The following is a 16,886-nucleotide window of genomic DNA, read 5'->3' as shown; positions in this document are numbered from 1 at the left end:
TAAGTTTCCTTATTTGTTACTCTATTTTTATTACACAGACTGTGTTCCCTGATCTGATTTCTCCCTGGTGGCTGTTCTGTGCTCTGCTAAGATGCCACCCTCAATGCACAGGAATCTTTCCTTGGTTACCAGCAAACTTAAAGAAACTGCTGTTCTTATCTCCTGCTGATGCTGGAGGTGGAAAACCCACCAAAACTTTTCTTGTTTAACTGCATGGGTTAATACGCATTTACCACGCCAGTGCTGTGTAATCCACCTCCACACTCCCTATATCTGTGTCATGCTTTAATCTCAGTCAGTCCAGCCCAGCCACTCACTCACTCTCCCACCTGTGGCATGTGGGAGACAATTGGAAGGGTAAAAGCTGGAAAACTCATGGGTTGGGATAAAGACAGTTTAATAAGGAAAGCAAAAGCCATGCAAACAAGCAAAGTAAAACAAGGAATTAATTCACTATTTTCCATGGGGCAGGCAAGTGCTCAGCCACCTCCAGGAGAGCAGGGACCCATCACATATAGTGGTTACTTGGAAAGACAAATGCCATCACTCCAAACTTGCCCCCGTTCCTCCTTCTTCCCCCCATTTTATGCACTAAGCATGATGTCATATGGTCTGGAATATCCCTTTGGTCAGTTGGGGTCGCCTGTCCTGTCTGAATCTCCTCCCAACCTCTCATGAACTCCCAACTTCCTCACCAGTGTGGCAATACAGAAAATCAGAAAAGGCCCTCTACATGAGTTGTAGGCACAGCAGTAGCTGCAGTGCAGATGTTGTGATCAAGCACAACATGTTGCTGGCCCAAATTGTGACTTTTTTTGTGTCACTATAGATTTTTTGTGGTTACTGTCATTTTTATTTCTCTCCCTCTCCTTCTATGATCACATATGAGATAGTCTGAGTAGTTTTCGCTGTATAGCAATGAAACGGATGCCACTCAGTGGCAATAAACCAGTACTGCAAGGAGTGAAAATGGCCTGGGCTCCATCGTTTAAAATCCTTCCAGTAACTCAGTTGCTGCATGGACACATAGCCCTGTTCAGCGGGAAACAAAATGATGTTGAACTGATTTCTGCCACAGAATGCAGCTTACTAATGTATTGTGTCTTATCATCTATCAACGGGGGCAAATCATCATTCTGCTCTAGAAAACAAACTGTGGTTTCTATGTCTGTACATAAGCACAACAGAAAATAAGAATTAGAATTGTTAATGATAAGACTAGTAAGAGATCACTATGGCTAAATTAAGATCTCTTCACATAGATGACATGCAAATGGAAATGTTCAGAAAACATAAATGAGCTACAAGCACAGGGCTCAAGTGTTAGTGAGAAAAAAGGAGTCACTGAATACACAGAAGGGAAGAGGTGTTTAGAATAAGAACTTATTCTATGAATATGGTACTGATAAGAGGAAACTCAATGAAAAGAATGGCTTGCTATTCATGGTGAGCTGAAATTATTCTGGGAAAAGTTCAAGTGTTTGGTATCTCACCCTGCATAAACTTGCTCCCCAGAATGATCCTACAATTCCAGTTATTTCCTGAAATTAGTTCTTGGTAGGCAAAGATCAAGTTTAAGAACACCTGTGAAAGTTGTGTGTTTTCAGACTGCTCTGCTTAACTTCACCACACAGTAGGGAAAACTTAGAGCCACTAATAGTTCTTTTCACCAGCATGTGGAAGTTGAATGAAAAAGACAAAAATGGTGTCTTTTTTCAGTAGGGAAATCCAGCCAAAACCTCAGAAACAAGTAAACTTAAGTTCCATCTCCAAGGGGAAAAAAGTTACTATGCTGAAAAGATGAGAACAACAAACCTTAATATGGCTACATCACGAACAATGTCAAGTTAGTGTAGTTTGGCTTTGGACTGACCTAACTGTAGCCTTCCAATGCCTGAAGGGAGACTACAAGAAAGATGAAGAGGGACTATTTACAAGAGCATGGAGGGACAGGACAAGGGGTTTAGCTTAGATATGAGATAAAATTTCTTCCCTGTGGCGGTGGTGAGGCCCTGGCACAGGTTGCCCAGAAAAGCTGTGGCTGCCCCATCCCTGGAAGTGTTCGAGGCCAAGGTTGGATGGGGCTCTGAGCAACCTGGGATAGTGGAAAGTGTCCCTGCCCATGGCAGAGGGTGGAACAAGATGAGCTTTAAGGTCCCTTCCAGCCCAAACCATTCTATAAATTTCCTTCAGCTCCTTCAAGGTAGCTACTCTGGTGAGCAAAGAAAATGCAAATGTCACATATCTGGGAGTTGGCAGATCTTTGACAACATTTCACTTGGGAAGCTCACGAGCGAACTAGTTTTGCTGAAAATACTATAGGATTGATGCAAAACTGGTTACAGATCTGCTCTGAGAAGGCAAAGTTAGCACAGGCCTTCAAAATCAGAATGGATGTAAAGATGTATTAAAGGATTTCTGCTAAGCCCTGACCAGTATCTCGTGTACATTCATGCCCTCAGCGACTGATAAATAACCCTCAGTGACACCTACATACACGCTGGTAATCCTAAATACTACTGATGAACTTCAGTACTGAAGTACTGAAAAAAGGGGGGGGGGGAGAGAAAGATAAAAGGTAGCAGAGCGTGTGCATAAGGTCTGCCAGGGAAGCAGCACCAGTGCAGGAAAGCCTCTGGGGGATCCCGAACTGTACATCGAGCAGGACTATCAGTATTTTGACAAAAAAAAAAAAAAAAAGGCAAACAAAGGACATAGTGAAGATGTTTAGTGTTCAGACAGGCACAATTCAGACAGATTTTTCAGTCGGGCCGTCCCGCGGAGGGTAATTCCCCATATGGCGCTGTCCCCTCGCCGCCCCGCCCCGGCGCTGACGGCGGCCGGGAGCGGCCAAGCCGCTTCCTCGGGGCGCACCCGCCTTCTTCTCCTTCTCCTCCTCCTCCTCTTCCTCCTCTTCCTCCTCTTCTTCCTCTTCCTCCTCTTCCTCCTCTTCCTCCTCTTCCTCCTCTTCTTCTTTCCCGGTGCTCAGTGCCTGGCCATGGACCTGTGGCAGGTGCCGCTGCTCTTCTCCCGCCTGCCTATGTTCCCTTTCTTCGACCTAGCGCACTATGTCGCCTCCGTGGTGGCGTTGAAGGAGCAGCGGGGTGAGCGGGGAGGGGGAGACGGGACGGGACGGGACGGGTACCCCCCACCTCCTCATCCCAACTCCGGTGTTCCTCCATCGTGTCCCTGTGTTTCCCTGTCTCTCCACAGTGTTTGTGTGTGTCCCTGTGTCACCCGGGATCCCCAGCCCCGGCAGGGTGACGGTGGGCGCCGCTCAAGTGCCGGGGGGTCCCCGAAGGGAAGCTGGATAGTCCACGACGGTGCAAATGGGATTGTGTTCCCTCTGTATTAGTCCGTCTGCATTAGTAAATTATGTCTAATTGTCTGCAGAAGGCACCCAAACAAGCTTTTCTTCCTTCCCCGAACTCCTGACGAAATCAGCCAGGAGTTTGTTGAAAACCATTTTCTTGAAGTGTTAAGGTTTTGAAAGTCTCGGGAATTAAAGAAAAAGGGCTGAAACTCGTTGAAATTAAGGTGCAGAGAAAGGGTGTGGAACACAGGTCCGTGTGTCCCTCTGTCCAGAATTGCATCAGAGGGGTGCTAGGAGGAATGCTTAACTTGTATCCTTATATCGTTCGCACACCCGGTGTGTGCAGGAAGTTGTGAAGGCAGTTCTGCCTTCTAGGAAACATAGTTCTGGAATCTGTCACTGTGCCAGTGACTTTTCATGTAGTACCTCATAGATTGTAAAGTGAATTTGGGGAAGCTTTTCAATCTCAGTAACAGGACTTTCTGTGAGTGCTCTCTTCTAGAAAATCTTTTGCACTATGGCTGTTAACCCCAAGCCTGATTTTTTTGTTGTCACAAATATAAGAGGCTAGCCTTGTTTTAATGTTTGGAATTAAAGTACTTGTGGTGTGGCTTTGGTTAGCTGCAGTAACTGTGTATCCCAGATGATAACTAGGAAACTAAACTGGCTTTCAGGATTATAGTGCAAATTTGGGAGTTTCTGCTTGCCTGAGATTTCTAAGGCTCTGCACTGTTCGTTTATTGAGAACTTGTTCTTTAGTCCCTTACTAAATGTGTTGAGGTGAATTTTGACTTCCTGCTGAGGAAGTGCACTTAGCAGACTGTGAAGACTGATACAAAATGCTTAGGTACTCTAGAATCTTCACAAAATTTTGTTACTACTGCTAAAATTTTTTCTGGATGCTGCCTTATGGCATTATGTAATGTATCTATTCCATTCAAAAAGGGACTTTCTGACGTTATCATGCACTACTTTTAAACTTTCCTCTTGAATGGACACACCTAAAGACCAGGATGAGGAGCTCTCCTTTTTGCATCAGCATATTTTTAGTGAGACAGGACTTAAGAGCAGTAGAACTGCTGTCAGAAATCTGATCAGATCCATGCCAGTAATTTATTTTTTTTTTATTCTCTAATTTTGATTTAGTAGCTGGGTAGTTCAGAACTTTTGAGTATTTTCTAATACTTTGAGTTAATAACTGTAATCCAGGTGTTTGCATGCTGATCTGTTTCTCACTTGCAAGCAGTTTGAACTGAGTATTAAATCATAAATAGCAGTCATTATTAAATAGGATGGATATGTTATTGTGGATTAATGCTCTCTAGGCATTACTATATGTTCTTTTTGGAAACTTACAACAGTAGCTATATTTGATGGGGAAATAACAGGGCAGGCCTTAAGTGCCTGGTGATATAAGAAGTATGTGGTCAAGTTACAGCCAGGTTTATTTTATCCCAGATTACTGTCTCATTAAAATATCAACCACCCCCACTGCTTAAAATCAGGCTCATTGTGGGCATTTGTACCATGGATGGGTGCACAATAGCTGGGAATTTTCCAGCCCTCCTAACCAGATTTTCTTGCTCACTTTTGAGTGCTGGTGAACTACAGCAGTGACAACCAACATGTTGCTTTCCACATGTTTTAAAATAAGAGTTCTTGGTTGGTGTATTTGGGGTGGCTTAGGAGTTTCTAGTTTGTGGCTCTGGTCAGTTGTAGAACTGGCAATTTTCTCTCTTTGGGATGGAGAGGCAGCAAGAGGTGTTGAGGGTTGAGGATATCTTATATTTGGAAGGAATGTGCTGGTTTTGTTCTTGCCATTTTTCTGTGACGTGTTTCAGATGACTTGAAAAGAACTAATTTTTTTGGCGTAGATTTTGCTAAATCAAGTCTGACTCTGTAAACCCTTTATCTTAATTAATGTTATTGTGTATAGTTGAATGGGGTACTAGAAAAACTTGTAAAAATCCTCCTGGTCTGCTCTCTAGATGTGTATGTGGTATTTATTCCTGATTGCCTATTTGGAGCATGTTGGAAAGGTTAAAGCAGATCTTCTCCTACTGACAGAAATAGTTAGCTGGCAAGGGTTTTTGTTTTTTTTTTTGTTACTGTTGTCTAGAAACAAGATTTAAAACTATATTTGAAAATAGTCCTTGTGGTTTTAAGCCTTATCTTTACTTTCTAAAGTGTACCTTTGCAGAACTCTGCAAAGAAGTGGCTTCTGGCAGATGAACCTTTGCATGGTTGTATGATGCCTCATTAATTCTACAGGATGCATCAGAGGACAAATATAAATGACCACTTGTTTAAAAACATGTGACCTACTTACAACTGAGTTTGTCTTCTGAAACGTTACACCCCAGTCATAATTTAAGTGACAATGCTAAGATGACCTTTAAATTAGTGTCAGCATTTTTTGCCTCATTTGCTTTTATGTTGGGTATATTCCTTGTTAGAAAGTGGGTGTGAATTGTTACATACTGGCACTTGAGCCAAGAAAATTCTAATGTTGATTTGCAGAAAAATCTTGAAGTCCAGTAGCGTTTTCAGTCCTTGTAAAATGAAAAAATTTACCTGCTTTGTTGTGGACCTTACTCATAGAGGGCAATTTGGTAATAATAGTAGTAATTCTTATATGTGTCCTCAAAAGTGAAAACCACTTGCTGCTAGTCGTGGGGAAGAGTGCAGAAGTGGTGATTGCTGAAAGGCAGGAGAATGGATTTGGAAAGAGAACAGATACCTAATTAATTTTAAAACAACTCTGACATTTCATTAATTTTTTTTTTTTTTGTATTTTCTTGTTGCAAGAAAAGGAATTTGGTCTTTTCATGCTACATTAACGTGGCTGTGTCATCAGACAAGAACAGTTACATGTGAAGCTACTGTAGTTCTTTTGGACCGCTGTATGTTCACTTAATATAATTTTGTGTCTGTTTGTTTGTTTTTGTGAACGCAATGGTTGTCCGTATTTTTACTTTTTTTTTTTTTTTTTAATTGAGGAAATCTTAATGTAGTAAGGACAAGCCATTCATATTTTGCAAGTGTCTTACCCTTTTCAAATATGTTGGTGAAAATAGATCTACATTCAGTTATATGGGATCTGGGTGTAATGGCCCACTTTATATTTTCACTTTTGCTCTTAGGTAACATTACCAGACTTTAGAATTTTCTACTGTGTTAATTTTTTGCACATGAACACGATTGATAGCTATTTTGAAGAAGTGGTCATATGCAATAACAAACCTGAGCACAACAGATTTGGAGCACTGGGTATGAAAAATAACATGCAAAATAGTGAAACATATAACAGATGTTATTTTACTTTCAGATATTCTGAAATATGTAGGAGTGCTCATTTTTATAAGTTGGCTGTTACATAGGAATTTAGATAGTGCCACAATACATGATATCTGTGCCAGCACTAAAACTATAAAAATCTTGTTAATATGTTAAGTGAACTGTATTGAGAGTGCTGTATGGGTTTTTATATGTTTGAGCATCTCCTTTTGGGCAAGAAGCTTCTTTTCCCACAGAAATGCCTGAAAAACCCAGAGCTTCCCCTCTGAATTGGGAACAGATGTCAGGTTTCATTTTGGGGCAGACAGTGGTGCTTTTGTGAACTTCAGCCTTTGGACTATGGAAAGTTAAACTTGTTCAGGCAAACAGAGCTCACCACCAGTGTAAAGGGGAAGCTTTAACATTGGACTTTTGAAGTGGAAAAAACCAACTACTTGAGAATATTTTTATCTTTGATAAAGTGGTGTTTCCCCCTGAAACTGCTTAATGCTTCCCATTACCTCCAGCATAACCCTTTAATATTGAATACTGTTTTGACATATTTCTATTGCAATTTAAAAGGGATAATTTATTTCAAAATAACAAAATAAACCAAACTGTCAACCTTTTAATAACAAGGGAAACTTACATTTATTATTATGGCTTCAGGTAACCTGTTTTCAACTCTTCAGGAGTCAGGTGAAACTATTTAATAATTGTTTTGGATATTGTTTTCATTTTCGTCAGCAAACACAGTAAGGCATTATAAGGGAAAAGGAAAACAGTGACCCTGAATTCTTGGAACACTCAAAAGCAGAAATGGAATTTGTAGAATAACCCTCAAAATGTTACCTATCCTGTGCAGTTCAGCAAAGTCAATTCTGTGTTTTTAATACAAATTTGAAAGCAAGTGTATATCTATGCCAGGCTATTAGCAATGAGACCTCTCAGCCATGCTCTGAAAGCTTTTTCTTCTTGGTAGCCAAACAGTTATAACAAACCAATGCACAAAAGATGTTCAGAGAGCACATTCTGTTTAGATAGCGAATGTTAAAGCCAGTGTGCTTTAACTTTGTATTTCTGAAGTTTTCCTGTGAAACCCTACAAATTGCTGGAGGATTTTTTCATTACCTAAAGGAGCAATGTTGGACTGAATGGTTGAAAAATACTGGCTTTTAAAACATGATGTGAGTCTCAAATGTTCATTTCTGGTTTTGCATCTTTTCACAGGAGCTGTGGAGGTGTCAGTCCGGAGTCCATTTGCCTGCTGGTTTAGTGCTATGCTTTATTGCTTTGGTGGTTCACTTTTGTCCTCATTGATGCTTGCAGAACCGCCAGTTGCATTTCTGGCCAAGGGCGCAAATATTCTGCTGGCATCTTCAGTCTGGTAAGCAGCCACAGTTGAGTTGGATGGGTAACATTGGTTCTGAGGAAGATACATGTAAACTGATACTACACCATCGAGGTTCCATGAAAATCAGTGCCTTGACTTAAAAGTGTTATGGATTTGGATCCTATCTCTTCATCCAGAGTCACTGCAGCAAAATAGCTGTTAGGATCCTTCTTCTGTGGGAATAGAATGCTTGTAAGGGAGCAACTCTTATGGGCTGTTGTATAACAAAGTGCTCTGTTGCTAGACTAGACTTGTCTTAGGTTTTTATAGTTTTCCTGGTCAAACAGCTGAAAACATTACTTTGTAAAAAAGTGATTTTCATTTGCTAGTTTTCTGGACACAGGTAAGTCATAGATGCAATCGAGTTTTATAAAAATAGCTCTTGAAGGCTGTATGCAAAAATTCTGGACTTTTTTGTAACTGCAGATCCAAGACAGATCTTTCCTCCAGTTTCTGCCACCAGACATGACTTTTTTTTTTTTCTGTGTTTTGTCCCTTCCCAAGTGGATGGGTGTTGTAGTGGAAGACAGAGCTGAATGGGAAGTCAGGTATGTGGCAATTTGGCCTGTTTTGAAATTCAAAAAAAGAGCTGGAGTTATTTTCATATAAATGTGGCCTTCCAGTGAACTTAATTTATTCCAGAAAGTGATCCTTGAAGAAAACCTCAAACTTAACAAAAATTATGATCAGCACTGGAGTTTTGAATTTTAAAAGCTCAATTCCTGCCTTAGAAAGAGTCTGACCTGCTTAAAATCCTTTAGGTCCTTAGGATTTATAATTGCAAATGAATTAAAATGAAAGTGTTTCTGTCTGTCTGTGTATGTTATATTAGTTTTCTGGCCTTTGTGTTGCAGTGGAAGATGACAGATTTTATTTAGACAAGGGAATGAAATGAAAAATGTGCAATAATTAGTGCATTATTAACAAAGCTTATAGAATCTGCCTATGGTTGCTTAACAAGTGATGTGACTTACAAGTACACTTGAAGAGAACATGATTTCTCTTGAACTTTACGTGGTCAAATGTGATTTGCTGTGCACAAACAAAACAGGGCTTTAATGAGGAGCTGTGAAGGTTATGAAACCTTCTAAGCTCCTACTTTTACAAAGTTCTCTCTTCATGAGTATAATGACCTTAATTCTCGGTCCCGGATCGTGCAAAATGAAACTCCCCAAGCCAGACATAAAATAAGGGGGGTTGTGCTACTCTTGAGAAGTGCTCCTAAATAGTGTGTAGGACAGCGGCATCTACTGTTGGCAGAGGTTACAGGCAGAGGTGCCGCGGTCGATCTGCAGGGCCAGGTTCAGTCCTATTATCAGTGCTTCAGGGTCCTAATCCCACCTCCTGCAGCTGTAAATTAATTCTGGTGAGGGTTGTCTGTTGAGTAGGTGGCTTAAATGGCTGTTTGCAGTAGTCTCTAAAATACATGCTTTGTACATGTCTTCGGCTTCCTATCAACTGAAGCTTGGTTGCATACAAAGGCATCTGACTTTACAGTGGGAGAAAAAGGGAAAAGAAAGGCCTTAGGAAGTCTTGGTAGAGAGGACTGAGCTCAAAAGCCTCAAGAAAAGGGCCTGTGTCTCTTTTAGAAAATGAAAAGGTATCCTTCCCATTTTTAAATACTTTCTCTGCTTTTACTTAATTATTACTCTCTTATTCCTGTGCTGAAATAATCTACTTAAGATAACTGAATCAAGTTACTTAGTCTTGGTTGTTTACTTTTTATTTAATTCAGTTCACTGTAAGAACTAAATTTTGTTTATTAAGAGATACAATAAAACAACATATAATCTAATCTTTTAAAATATACTGTCATATTAGGATTTCATTGTTAGCCATCTTTACTTTGTTCTAAAAGCAGAGATGATTGTTAAATTTTGAGTTGATCAAAGATATTGTTAAATTTTGAGTACTGTGCTTTCAATGCTTTGAATAAAGAAATGTGCTTCTTACTGGCAAGCTGGAAAAGCTAGAATTGGTGATACTAAGATGTTAAATGTGTTTGAAAAGAGCTGTGCATTTCACCTGGCATGACACTAACTAGTAGAGGCATTCTTGCTGAAGTTACATAATTCCATGTACCTGCAGTATGAAAGCACAGGTCAACATTTAATTTACCACCCTGTTGTAATCCTATTAAAAAAACCCCAACAAACAAAACCAAAAACAGACCCTAAAACTAAACAAAACAAAACAGACCCACAAAAAAACCAAAAAAAACCCCAAACAAAACCAAACTGCCAACCAAACAAAAAATAACTCACAAAATAAACCACAGAAAGTAAGTCAGACACAAATTTAATAATTTGAATCATAAAAACATGATATGCAAACTATAGAACAGGTGGTAAAATTTAAAGCTGTTTCTCATGTACTTTAGGAGATTCTTCTCTGGGACAATGAGGCAGTAAGATAATGTTTGATTTTTGGTGCAAGAGCTCAAGTGTGCTTAGAAGCTTTCCAAATTTGTCCCAACATGTGTATCACAAGACAGTGAGTTATGCATTACTAATCATATTCCAAAAAATAGCTTTAAAGATTATTAAAAGGTAATTCCTTAGCAAAAATGTTGCTAATGGGTTTTCTCATGATTTTCAGGTATCTGGTGTTTTACTGCCCACAAGACATTTTCTGCCGGTGCTTTTCCTTTCTGCCTCTTCATCTCCTGGTTGCAGGAATGAAGGAAGTGACTAGGACTTGGAAGATAACAGCTGGAGTTGCACATGCAGACAGTCACTTCAAAGATGCCTGGCTTGTCATGGTGGCTGTGGGCTGGGCCAGAGGTAATGTACACCACGTCTTGTTCTGATGCGTTGTGATTTTTTAAAGTGATGTTTAAATGTCTGGCCTGCCAGCATTAACTGTAGCACCATCCTTGCTGTGCTGGATGTGATAGTCCTGATGAAGTCTGTTATCCCCTCAAGGAAAAAGCCTGTGCAACAGTTTTTCTGTCTGGATTAAGGATGACATTGAGTGACTTGGAGGGAACTTTGTCTTATCCCTTCAGGTCTTATGAGAACTTGTGGGATGGGCAGTTGATGACAATAAAGAAGTAGATCTTCTGTGTAGCTGTTGCTAAACTTATAAAGAGCATTATTTCCTCAGAGCTGTCTCTTTACACATGGCTGAAGAAGAGAACTGGTTATCTTGGATTTTTGTGTTGTAACTATTACTCAGTTTTAAACATAGGAATGAACCTTCTTGCCTGCATGCTGTTTGGAGCAGAACTCTGGCAGCCACCTTCCTAGCAGCTCTATTTGTAGTCACACCATTAGAAGAATCTCTCCTGGAGGTGACTGTGCAGCTCTTGTTTCTGCTGGGTTCTGTTCTTCTGTGGGAAGCAACAATATGATGATCTAATGTGTTCTGTTTCCAGCACAGATCAGTCTTATTGGCCACAGTGTCTAACACCTCCTTATATCTTGTACTCTTTTAATGTAAAAATACCTACCCACTTTTCTCACAGAGGGTCATCATAGTTTATAGAGACATTCTCTGTACTTACGATGACATGTTGAATGCAATCATATAAACCTCTAGAGATTTACCTTGGCAGTCCAGGCATTTGTGGTGATGAGTGCCTCAGTTCAGGTGTTATCACTTAAAGGCAAACTTCTGGAGTTTCATGTGGGCTGTTCAAGTCATGCTTGTATAAAAGGTTGGATTAGTCTTTTTAAGTCTGGGCTTTGGGTGCCACATTTGTCACCTGGTGTCATGACTTTTGTTGTGAGCAATAATACATTGCACAGTAGTGGTAGCAGTCAGTGGAGGTTTATGGTAAATCTTTGCCATTTCAGGAGCTGGTGGTGGCCTAATTTCCAACTTTGAGCAGCTGGTGAGAGGAGTGTGGAAACCTGAAACCAATGAACTACTGAAGATGTCCTAGTAAGTTTTTCTTTTAACATGTTAATTGTTGTTTTGTTACCTTCTTCAGTTGGCACTCACTTTTAGTGTTTGAGGTCTAAAAAAAAGCAGCAGAACGTGCTTGTACTCAACCTTTTGGTCTGTATCCTGTGAAAGAGGGGTCGATGATGTTTTAATCATTTTATGTTCACATCAGTAGAACAGCAAATGGGAGAGACAGATCAACAAAAATTATGTGTCAGAAAGCAATTATTGAGCCAGTGTGGAGTTGCTAGAAAGTAGTATTGACTCAATTTTCTTACAGGGATGTGGTCCTCTAGCCAAAATGAAAGGACAGTGGTACCGGAAGTGTTTAAGTAAAGTCTGCACTTCTGGTATGTGTTCTGAGCATCACTAAAATGGCTTCCTTTGAACATTGTCACTCTTACTTTCGCTTCCAGTGCTACTTTCCTCCATATATATCAATTATTTGAGGAGGTGCAAATTGGTTATTCAGTATAGCAAAAATGTCCTGCAGGATAGGAAATGTTACTTCTTTTGCAGAAGGAAAGAATGGGAATATTACATGGCTCTTGTAAAATGAGAATTGAAACAGGCTAGAAAGACACAAGCTATTATTGTAAGTCAAAATAAGGTCACTGCAATAATTTCCTAAAATTCTTTTGGTCTTTCTCATGTTACTCTCAGGTCTTCAAAAATAATATTTTTTTAAAAGTTATCTTGCTTTTCTGCAGCCACTCTTAGACATAGAATAACAGAAATGACATTTGTAGCTTGTTCTTTGGCAATATTTCAACTTTTTGTGGATTGTGTGAGTTGTTGGCGTTTTCTGAAATTCCTGGTATTTAGAATTTATCTCCCTCTGTCAGTGCCTAAGTGGCAGTCTTAAAAGCAAACTTCCAGAAAGAAGAGGACACTGTCAAAAATAGCACTGTAAACCCAAATAACACTTGTCCTTACAGGTGCAACACCAGAGCAGTACTTACTGACTGTCACCACTTACATATATTCTCCTTTTCCATGGTGGATATGGGTCAAAGTAACTCAAAAAAGATCTTTAAAATTTTGTTTATATATAAATATTAAGAACATTAAATTGAACTAAGTTACAAAGTTAAATGGATCAAACATCCTTCAAGTGGATGAGTTGTGTGTATACACAGAGTTGCCTTTTGGAATTCCTGAGCAGGAAGTTGGTGCAGCAAATATCTGAGTTACTGAAAAGACAGTGAAGGATGTGTCTACACTGGATACTCTGTAATAACAGGAACGTCACCTGCACAGGTCACATGTAGGTGCAGATTAAGAAATGCACAGAATTCTTCTGCCAGTGTATTGGTGCTCTCTCTTCAGAAGACTGGAACTGACCAAAGTTCTCTTGTTTTCTGGCTGCATGCCTAGCAAGGGATTTACCATCACAACCAAGATCTGTACTTGATGGGAATCTTTGCACGTCTCAAGCCAGCTGTGTTGGCAAAACCTGGTAGCATAGGCCTGGCTCAAATTGGGTCTAAGCTGACTACAACCCTAGAGCTGCTGGACTGTTACAGTGGACCAAGACCTTGACTATGTTACACTTCAACTCCTTAAGCAACTCCTTGGAGTAACTAACTCCTGGAGTATAGTAGAGGAACCTGTTTTTAAGTCTAGTCTGAGTGTGCAAGCTTTGTGATTTAACTCTTCAGTAAGATATATTGGGAGAGGAAGAAGAGAAGCAAGTTGATGTATAGAGTTTGTATAGAAGCATTATTTGAGAAGGATTTGCCAAATAGGAACTTGCTGGGTGTGTAAAGTAGTGCTGAACTTGTTCTTGTCCATGTTATGGCCAGAAAGTGTAGTAAAGTGAAAGTCTTAATGTAATTATGTCTGGGTTTTAGACCTTACTACTGTTACCACAAATTTTCATTAGTTCTATTCAGAAAAAATTCTTTTGCACAATTAAGAATATTTACTGCTTTCTAGGCCGTGGCAGCTTTTGCTGTAAAGAAGAAAAATTAACATTATTTGTTTGACTTCTAGCCCTGTGAAGATAACTTTGATAGGAGCAGTTCTTTTCACCCTGCAACACAGCCAATACTTGCCAATTGCAAGACACAACCTTGTGTTTTTATACACCATCTTTCTTGTCGTCTTCAAGGTAAGAATTTGGAAGTGTTGCAAGTAACTGAATAATAGGAAATATTTTATTTAGTTATTAGAATGCGTGCTTCTGGGTGGGAAAGCCAGCTCTTAGTAAAGTCAGAAAACTGTATTTAGTCTTCTCTACATGAGCAGAACAGAAGACCTATTCTGTTACTGATACTGTTCAATGTGTGGGGAGAAAAAAAAAGAGAAAAAAGTCAGGAATTTTGGCACCCAACCTTATATGTCTTTAACTTCAAACAAAGCTTATGCTTGTAGAAAGAAACAAAGACAAAGTTCTTTGTCTTTTGTGTGTTTGCAATACAAGCCAACCAGACTCTCATCTAGCTTAAAGTATTTGCAAAACAAGTATTTAGGCAGGAAGGGAAAGTATATCAAAACCACTCTGAGGTAACTGTATCTGCTTTTATAATAAAATAGGCACTATTGAATTCTTCAGTCTCTCCAGTTTTGTTCATTTTCAGGATGATGCCTGTCTTCAGGATTATGAGCTAATAAGAAAGCACAGTCTCTGTTAGCAGAAATCTGGCAATTTTAAGAGCTTCAGAGCTGCTGTGTAACAGATCAGAGACTGACTGAAAGTGGTGGTTGCTAGTCCTTTCTGTGAAGTAGCTGACAACTTTAGTTCTACAGACGTTGCTTTAGGGAGCTGAGACTTTGAGCTAATGTTCATGATTCTCCACCTAAACCAATAAGGCGTTGTTGAACTGGGGATGCTGGGAATGGAGAAGGAAAGGAATGTTATTCTGGAACTGAGAGATTACAGCTCTCTTCAGGAGCTGGCTGTCAGAGTACACTGAAGTGACTAAATCCTTACACTGATGGTCATACTGACAGTCAGGAACTTGAGCACCCACTTAACTAATAAAGCAACAGTTGTGAATCTGGCGTAGTCCTGTAATAATGTCTTTTAGAAACTTGTCATGTCTCTGAAAACTGTAGAAACTGTTGCAATATAAACTTGTCCAGTACCTGGATCTATAAAACAGTTTTTTCTGCCCTGGTTCCAAGTTATGTGTCCTGAGGAATGTCCACCTAAACCTCTGAACTTTATGGAACGAGTATGGCTGTCTGAAATTCTAATTAAAGTCTGGTTGTGCATATATGTTTAGGTGCTTACACATTTATTGTAACTTGATCCTTGTTCTTCTTAGGTAAAAATGATATTGACAAGATGTGCAACTTCTCCACTTGCTCCCCTTGAGGCTGCATTAGGCCGTGTGCTTTTTGGCTTGCGAAAGGCACCTTCCAAAGTGAAGGGTGAAAGTGCCGCATCTTCCAATGGCTCTTCAGTCTGTGACCAGGCCTCTGAGCAGCACCACGATGGTGTTAAGAAAAGACAAGCAAAGAAAACAGAATAAGTGACTTGAAATCCTTGATGGTCTTGACCACTGAAGATGTTTTAATGTCAGATTAGGCTGGCTGAGGAGTTTCTTTAAGGAAATGCATTTGTGAGGAGAGAACAGGACTGTGTTGTGGTTCGCCCTTGGAATATGTTATGTAAGCTACTGTTCCTATGTCTGAATGCCCAGGTTGCATTTGTAAGTTAAAAATATAGTTTTTTATATACTTACAAGTTTACTACTTTTTGTATTCATGATAACTTTAGGTACTCACATGCTAAAAGGGTAGTTTTGAAAATGTGACAATCATATTTGTTATTTTTTCTGATATATCACTTGTTTCACCTCTTCCTAGCCACCAGTTCTTATGTTTCATTTGGATAACATTGATTTGTACTGTCAAGTGTTCACTGTAGCACATCTCAAATAAGAAAGTCATCATCTGAGTAAGGCATAATCACATTGCACTGTGTAGAACCATAAAAATGTACCACACTAATGCCTTTAACTAGAAAAATGACTGAATTATTGTTGTAATTCACATTGCACTGGTCTAGGTTTTCTGCATTTACTGAAGTATTTTTCAATATATTTCTATTTTTTAAAATGAGAGTAAATTACTGGCACTTTAAAAAATCTTTACAGTTAGCAAATAGAAATATTCGATATTTTTGTTGTTGCTTTACTTTAACACTTACTTTGCAAGGATTTGATATGTAGGTGTTTTTCATGTTACATTGGGGATTTGCATGTGGTTTGTAGTTATCTTTCAGTTCACCTGAGACTAGACATCTCTGCCTGCATTTTTGTCCAAGCATATGCACTTTTTTCTTTTCAAAGACAAACTTTCTTATAAAAAAGAAGATTGGACAGTACATTTGCCTTGTTCACTCAGCACCCTGGGCTGGAAGACAGGGATGTAGAGCAGAAGGAAGCCCCTGTAATCCATGATGGAAGGGTCAGTGACCTGCTACACCACTTAAGACACTCACAAGTCCATGGGGCCAGATGGGATCCATCCAAGGGCAGGCACTGAGGGAGCAGGTGGAAGAGCTTCCTGAGCCACTTTCTGTCACTGACCAGCAGTCCTGGCAAACTGGGGAGGTCCCAGTTAACTGGAAGTTGGCAATTGTGACACAAATCTACAGGAAGGGTTGGGAGGAAGGAGCTGGGGCACTTCAAGCCTGACCTTGGTGCTGGGGAATGTCACGGGGCAGATCATCCTAAGTGCCATCATGCAACATGCACAGGACAACATGGGGTCAGGCCCAGCCAGCCTGGGTTTAGGATAGGCAGGTCCTGCCTGACCACCCTGATCTTCTATGACAAGGTCACCCATCAGTGGATGAGGGAAAGGCTGTGGATGTGTCTACCTGGTCTTTACTAAAGCCTTTGACATGTTTTCCCACAGCATTCTCCTGGAGAAACTGTATGCTCATGGCTTGGATGAGTGCCCTGTTCGCTGTGTAAAAAACTGTCTGGATGGCCCAGAGAGTGGTGGGGAATGGAGTGACATCCAGTTGGGGCCCCTCACCAGGAGTGTGCACCAGGACTC

The 16,886-nt window shown here is 40.0% G+C and overlaps 1 protein-coding gene across 2 annotated transcripts; it reads left to right on the top strand.

Moving 5' to 3' along the window:
• Positions 1-2,833: 2,833 nt before the first annotated feature.
• On the top strand, positions 2,834-15,864 carry TMEM38B (transmembrane protein 38B). 2 transcript variants are annotated; one of them, XM_027707883.1, is made up of 7 exons: positions 2,834-2,894; positions 2,976-3,104; positions 7,820-7,976; positions 10,581-10,765; positions 11,780-11,867; positions 13,866-13,983; positions 15,143-15,864. In XM_027707883.1, exons 2-7 carry the CDS (start codon positions 2,999-3,001, stop codon positions 15,347-15,349), a joined length of 861 nt encoding a protein of 286 aa, XP_027563684.1. In that variant the 5' UTR covers positions 2,834-2,894; positions 2,976-2,998; the 3' UTR covers positions 15,350-15,864. The 2 variants fall into 2 exon arrangements, with proteins under 2 accessions (XP_027563684.1, XP_027563685.1); XM_027707884.1 differs by lacking the exons at positions 2,834-2,894; positions 2,976-3,104 and adding an exon at positions 6,196-6,216.
• The last annotated feature ends 1,022 nt before the right edge of the window (positions 15,865-16,886 follow it).

The sequence above is a fragment of the Neopelma chrysocephalum genome, unplaced genomic scaffold, assembly GCF_003984885.1.
Source record: "Neopelma chrysocephalum unplaced genomic scaffold, ASM398488v2 Primary Assembly neopelma1_94956, whole genome shotgun sequence".
Classification (NCBI taxonomy): domain Eukaryota; kingdom Metazoa; phylum Chordata; class Aves; order Passeriformes; family Pipridae; genus Neopelma; species Neopelma chrysocephalum.
Note: the sequence above shows the minus strand (reverse complement) of the source record. Positions and strands in the feature narration are given on the sequence as shown.

Bases quoted from the DNA above. Each gene is read 5' to 3' on its own strand.
- TMEM38B (XM_027707883.1), top strand. From the start codon at position 2,999: ATGGACCTGTGGCAGGTGCCGCTGCTCTTCTCCCGCCTGCCTATGTTC. The intron at 3,105-7,819 runs GTGAGCGGGGAG...ATCTTTTCACAG, and splicing joins GGCGTTGAAGGAGCAGCGGG to GAGCTGTGGAGGTGTCAGTC. The intron at 10,766-11,779 runs GTAATGTACACC...TTGCCATTTCAG, and splicing joins GGCTGTGGGCTGGGCCAGAG to GAGCTGGTGGTGGCCTAATT.